This window comes from Oryctolagus cuniculus, chromosome 14, assembly GCF_964237555.1.
Source record: "Oryctolagus cuniculus chromosome 14, mOryCun1.1, whole genome shotgun sequence".
Taxonomy (NCBI): Eukaryota; Metazoa; Chordata; class Mammalia; order Lagomorpha; family Leporidae; genus Oryctolagus; species Oryctolagus cuniculus.
The window spans coordinates 21359930-21365929 of record NC_091445.1 but is presented as its reverse complement, the minus strand read 5'-3'; the positions used below and the strand labels follow the sequence as shown (position 1 = coordinate 21365929).

Genomic DNA, 6000 nt, shown 5'->3' with positions numbered 1-6000 from the left:
TTTGTAGCCAGTCCGCGCCGCACCCTGCAACCCGCCCTCCGGGGAGGGCCCTGCAAGGCCCGGCTGTGAAAGTTCTTTTCCGAGCCGAGCACACGGGCCGGGGCAGCGCCAGGGCCGGCGGCCAGACCCCCGGACCCGGGGGTCTGGGTCGCCCCAGCGTAGGAGGCGATCACAGTGGCCCAACAGTTAGGTTCCCAGGCTGCCCGGTGTGACGCAGCTGGCCCTGCGCACCCGAGCTCAGAGCGGGCCTGGGCCCCGGAGCGCGGCCCGCGGGCCTGGAGACCCCCCAGCGGTCCTCCCGGAGCGCCCCCGGTCCTAGAGCAGCCTCCGGTATCCTCCCCATCCCCGTGCCTCCCCGGGTGCCCTTCTCAGTGTCTCCGCCGCGACGTCCTTGCGCAACCGCCCGAGTGACAGTAGCGGCACCCATACCCGCAACCAAGCGAGCCTGCAGCTCCCACTTCCCGGAATTCAACGCTGGGCCGCTAAGGGCGGGCACCTGAGCCTAGCATCGCCGGCCCACGGCCGCGGCCAGAGTCCGGCGGCGCTCTCGGCGCCCACAGCGTGCGCGCTCCCCGCAGCGCGCGTGCGCGCGACTTCGCTCTCCGGCCCCCCCCACCAACCCCGAGCACCAATCGCTCTCTTGCTCCACCCACGACTCCATCTCCTAGTCCCGCCCACACCGCCCGCGCGCCCGCGGAAAGGCTCCGGCGTGCGCGCTCCCGCCCGCCTCGCGTCCTGTGGGGAAGGGGAGTGAGCCGAGGTGCTTACGTCGTGCGGGAGGCGGAGGCGACGGCGACCTCGGTGGCGGCGGCGGCTACGACGAAGACGGTTGCGCTCGCTCGCTCGTTTGGCGTCATGGCGGCTGCCGGGGGCCGATAAGCGGCGGGAGCGGGAGCGCGCGCGGCGGCAGCGGCGGCGGCGACGACTCGTTACTTTCCGCTGTGGCTGCCTTCGCCTTTGGTGCTTCCATAATGAATTGATTGTTGGATCCGCTCGGCGAGGATCGCGCGTTGGGTGCCGCGGGGCCGGGGCTTCCCCTTCCCCCTTCCCCCTCTCCCTTTTCACGGACTCCGGCTCACCCCCAGCCGCCCGGAGCCCCAGGACTGAGCGGCGGAGACCGTGGGCCCCGGCGCGGGGGAGGCTGCCGACCGGAGCCGGCTCCCTCCGCCCTCCGCGCCGGCACGTCCGCCGGTAAGAAAGGGGGCGGCCGGCGGGTCAGGATGTGGCGGGCGGAGGGCGGGGGCGGCGCGGTGCCCGGGCGGCGGCCCAGAGCCGCCGGGCGAAGGCCGGCGCGGCTCGGTGAAGGCCGGCGGCGGCTGTGGTGGCGGCGGCCGGGCCTGGCGCGCAGGGGGCGTGTGAGCCGAGAACGCAGGCCTGGCCGGCCCTGGACGCGGCGGCCAGGCGGCCCGGCGGCCTTGGCCCTGGGCTGCTTGGGGCGTGGGGCCGGCCGGGCCGCGAGCGGAGAGCGGCCGAGCTGCGAGCGCTGGGCCGGCGGCCGGTGCGCGCCGGTCCTGCGGCAACCCGGGCTTCCCAGCACGTGGGGGAACCGGCGGGGAGGGGGAGGGGGCGGCGGCTCGGGCGAGCCTGGGAGGGCGCGGGGCGGGTCTGCGGGAAGTTTGAGGCGGGAAGGGAGACTCCGGGACCGGGATGGATGTGCCCGCCGGGCCGGGCGGCGGTGGTGGTGGTGGGAGGGGGGTGGTTGGAGTGGAGCTACAGGGAGGGTTGATTTCTAAACCCCCACCCCCTGGAAGTCTCGCTGCAAAAACTCCGCCGGAGCAAAGCAACTGGTAAAAGCCAGAGGCGAGGAGAGAGGTTTTAGGGACTTAGGGAGGAGTTATTGTTGAACCGCCTTAGAGACGGGGGCAAGCCGAGTGCGCGGGGAGCTCCAGAACTTAGGGCCTGGAAAAGGGTCTGGGAAAAGAGGGCTCGCCTGGCGCAGGGGCGCGAGGGGGAAAAGGAAGTTAGAGTGCACAGAGAAAGCCATTTTGAGGGACGAGAGGGAAAGCGGACGGAGAGAGGAGGCAACTTTCTCCTCAAGAAGACTTTGGCGAAACAGCCAGTGCGTTTGGGCATTTGCTTAGTTGCTGAAGACTTTAATAGCTCAAGCTCTTTGGCCAGGCTTGGCATTGGTATTTAACATCGGGAATAAACGTTTGCGTGGAATGGTTACTTTTTAGAGAACCTGTGTCTTGCACGTTCTTCGGGAGAAGTAAAAATCAGTATCCAGATGCAGAGTTTGCCACGATTGAGCCGGCAACAGCCTGGTTCCCTCCTCCTCTTTCCTGCCCCCTCCCCCCTCCTCTTTTTTTTTTTTTTTTTTTTTTTTTTTTGGTGGGCTGGAAATGCTCGTGGGAGTGAATTCTCTTAGCGGAGGTCGGAGGACAGCTCTGCTCTGGGCGGCTGGCTGGGTACTTTCTGGCTGGGGAAGGATCTGACGTCTCTTTCCCCCGCGTCTTCCTCTCCCTCCCCTGCCAGAGATCTCCTTTGTTTATTCGTGGATGGCTTGTAGGTGACTCCAGTGTTGTTCTGAAATCTTGGAAGGTGGAAAGCCTGTGTCTTGGGTTTTTATTTTTGCCTCAGACCCTTTACTAAAAACATCACAGGTACGCTGTAGATTCTCTGTTACCGTTTTATTTTTTTTCATGGAGTCTCCACATAGATATTTTAAAAATTTTACCTCTGCACTATCAGTTTACCTGTGAAGGTACACATTTATTTTGATCTATGCGTTTTTGCTGAGATTATATACTTTTTATTCTGTTCTTATACGACGGGCATTTTCAAAACTTTCCTCGCTGGAGTATATGAAGTTCTAGGTACTAGGCGTTAGGATGTGATTAAAGAGAATCTTTTCCCCCTTACTTCATTTGTTTGGCCCACAGTTATCTAATGGGATTCTGGTGTTTTACACTTGGGATGGATATATTGTATGTCCAACTGTGCCACTTTGCTGTAGTAATCTGTATAAATATTGCAGTTGCACTTGGTCTTTAAAAGTTTTGTCACTCTAAATACATTTTACATTTTTTCTTGTCAAAATGTATTAGCAGTTGTATTCTGAGTTCTGGTGAGTAATTGGGAATGTAGTTAAGGAAAGGTTCCACCGCTTCCTTTACCACCTCTAGTCTTACTTTGCCTAGGTACATTTGTGCAAGTTCTAAATACAGTTTATATGTTCTTTGACAGGAAATTTTCTTACTTTGTTAATGTCTTTTCTTTAGGTGAATCGAAGAGGGTTCCAGGAAACCTGTGAATACTGAAGAAAATTCATCTTCGAATTTTTGATATTCAGAGGAGTCAGTATTTATATTCATCTTTTAAACTGGGAAGATTTATATTTAATTTAAAACTTCTTGTTATTTACAATGAATGGACACAGCGATGAAGAAAGTGTTAGAAACAGTAGTGCTGAGTCAAGGTAAGTATTTTGTTGTCAGATGTTTACTTTGAAAACTTGGTTGACTTTTTTTTCTTAATTCATCCTCTTGGCTGTAGTAAAAGTCTGTGCAGCTTTGTTGATGATATATATTTCAATTATTGTTTCCATTCAGAAACACAGAGAAGAACTTAAAAATACTAAGTTTGGGTTTATGTACAGCTATTTGGGGGTTTATATCGGTTGAATTAATGATTGAAGCTGGGACAAGTCAAAAGAGAGACATGAAAATTGATTGGACTGTTAGCAAAATCTCTAAATAAAGGCAGTCAGAATTACTGGCACTTTGTCTTCTACACCAGGGTGTCCATGTGATAGCCATGAACCACATGTGGCTGCTTAAATTACAAAATACTCAAAATTCAGTGACTCAGTTACACTGGGCTCTGTAGTGGCTACTGTGTATTGTATATTGTATTGGACAACACAGATGGAAAACATGTATCACCGCAGAAAGGTTTCGATAATACTGATCTGGATATTTGTGAAAAGTATTGTTGCAGTGCAGCCCTTTTAGTTTTGTTTTAATATTGGAGCTCTCTTTCGAGTTGGGAGTTCTTGGTCCATATCTTTTCAAAGAAGATACAGTTTTGTAGGAATTGGTATGTGACTTTATCTGTTATACACATAGATATCTTTGAAGTTTTTATTTTTTTGAGAGTCGGAGAGAGGGAGAGGTATCTTCCATCCACTTGTTTACTTCTCAGATACCCACAAAACCAGTGGTTGAGGCAGGACCAAATCTAGGAGTTGGGAATGCAGTTTGGGTGTCCGTTGTGGGTGGCAGGAACCCAATTAAAAACCTCCCCAGGGTCTGCATTAAGCAGGAAGCTGAAGACAGGAGCCAGAGTTGGGCCAGGCACTCTGATGGGTATGTGAGCATCTCAACCACTAGGCTAAGTCCCCAGTCCAGGAATTAGCTTTATTAAGTCATTTTTGTGTATGACAAACTGCTTCAATGCAAGATCTTTTTAAAATTCCTCAATAGCCACCCACATTTTGAGTTATTTGCGGATTAATAATAGAATCCATGCGTTTGTTTGGAAATCCAAACATAGACATGGCATCAGAATGCTTATTTGTCCCTGTTGTACTTATTAGCTGAAGGAATTGAGGCGTATTACTTTCTGAGGCTCTAATTTTAGCCCTTGTAAGTTGGGGGTTTTACTTGGTATCTTAAAATTGAGGATTAAGTGAACTAATTCAATAATGCATGTTTTATAATAAGTACTCAGTATTTGCTTATGATCAACATCATATTTTATTAAGATAGAATACTGTATAACTAAAACATTGATTGCAGTGATGAAATGGGATGGACAAGAAGCAGCAAAGTTTTGACAGGATAGTTTAAGAAAAAAATGCTGTATAGAAGATTAAGCTATTGCATATGTATTTGCTCTGAGACTTGGAATTCTCTGATTGTGCCAGGTAAACTTTGGTTTGCCAGCTTTCACAGGCACACTGATAACAAGAACATCACTGAGAATAAAATGAGGAACATAAAGGAAAGCAGCATTATTTATTTGAACAAGTATATGTCTGAGTTGATACCATCCCTGCATTAACCAGTTCTCCAGATTTTCTTGGCTGTAAATGGGTTGAATGGTTGAAGTGATTTTGGGGGTTCATCCTACCAGTTAACAGTAAAGTTTCAGACAGCAGGGTTTGACGAGGATCACCACGGTTGGGGTTAGTCTGGAAGACTTGAATTTCTGCTTTGATTCGAATCTCTGGTAAAAGTCACGTCATCCACATCTTCTGCTCAATAGCAGTAAAAGAGTTTACAGGCAGAAATATCTGGGGAAAACAGAGGAGCCAAAGTTAGTTGAGTATGGTGATAGCATGCGCTAGGATATTCTGACCAGCTAACTGTTCTAATCTTTTACATGTTTTGCTGCCATTTCTAAATGGAGAAGTAGTAAGTCCAACTTAATGGCATAGGTGGAAAACAAAACAAAAAACCATGAAATCAAATTTACCTTAAAGAATCTTCTACAATGCAGACTTATTTGAAAGGATTACAACATAGTTTGCTCATTATTTTGAATCTTTGAGTCTGTGCATGTTTGTGATTCATAGAAGTGTGGTTTTTGCAACTTCAGAGTTAGACAGACCTGCTCCTTTTCTGCCTTACTATTGTTTTGCTATCCTTTTGCTCTGTTGTCTTTAACACTTAGTTCCCACTCCTCCAAAAGCTTTCCTCAGAAACTGTACAACATGGGGAGATTTGCTTGTTGAAAGACTGAGGAGGTGAGTTTTACAGATAAAGATTTTTTTTTTTTTTTTTTAAAGATTTATTTATTTGAAAGAGTTACAGAGAGAGGTCTTCCATCCACTGGTTCACTCCCCAGATGGCTGCAATGCTGGACCTGTGCCGATACGAAGCCAGGAGCTTCTGGGTCTCCCACATGGGTGCAGGGGCCCAAGGAATTGGGCCATCTTCTACTTCTGTTGCAGGCCATAGCAGAGCTGGATCGGAATAGGAGTGACCAGGTCTAGGACTGGTGCCCTTATGAGATGCTGGTGCTTTAGGCTTTTAACCCACTGCGCCACCGCGTTGG

The 6000-nt window shown here is 50.5% G+C and overlaps 1 protein-coding gene across 3 annotated transcripts in view; it reads left to right on the top strand.

Annotated features, from left to right (window-relative positions):
• Positions 1–845: 845 nt before the first annotated feature.
• The window catches only part of CHD1 (chromodomain helicase DNA binding protein 1), a 71265-nt gene continuing 66110 nt past the window's right edge, over positions 846–6000 (top strand). For 2 of the 3 annotated variants that reach the window (XM_051853606.2, XM_051853604.2), the window contains exons 1-2: positions 846–1191; positions 3222–3418. In XM_051853606.2, the coding sequence (XP_051709566.1) occupies positions 3366–3418 (53 nt within the window). In that variant the 5' untranslated portion in view covers positions 846–1191; positions 3222–3365. Of the gene's footprint in view, positions 1192–2300; positions 2604–3221; positions 3419–6000 lie in introns of those variants that run through there. The other variant, XM_051853605.2, reaches the window with a different exon arrangement.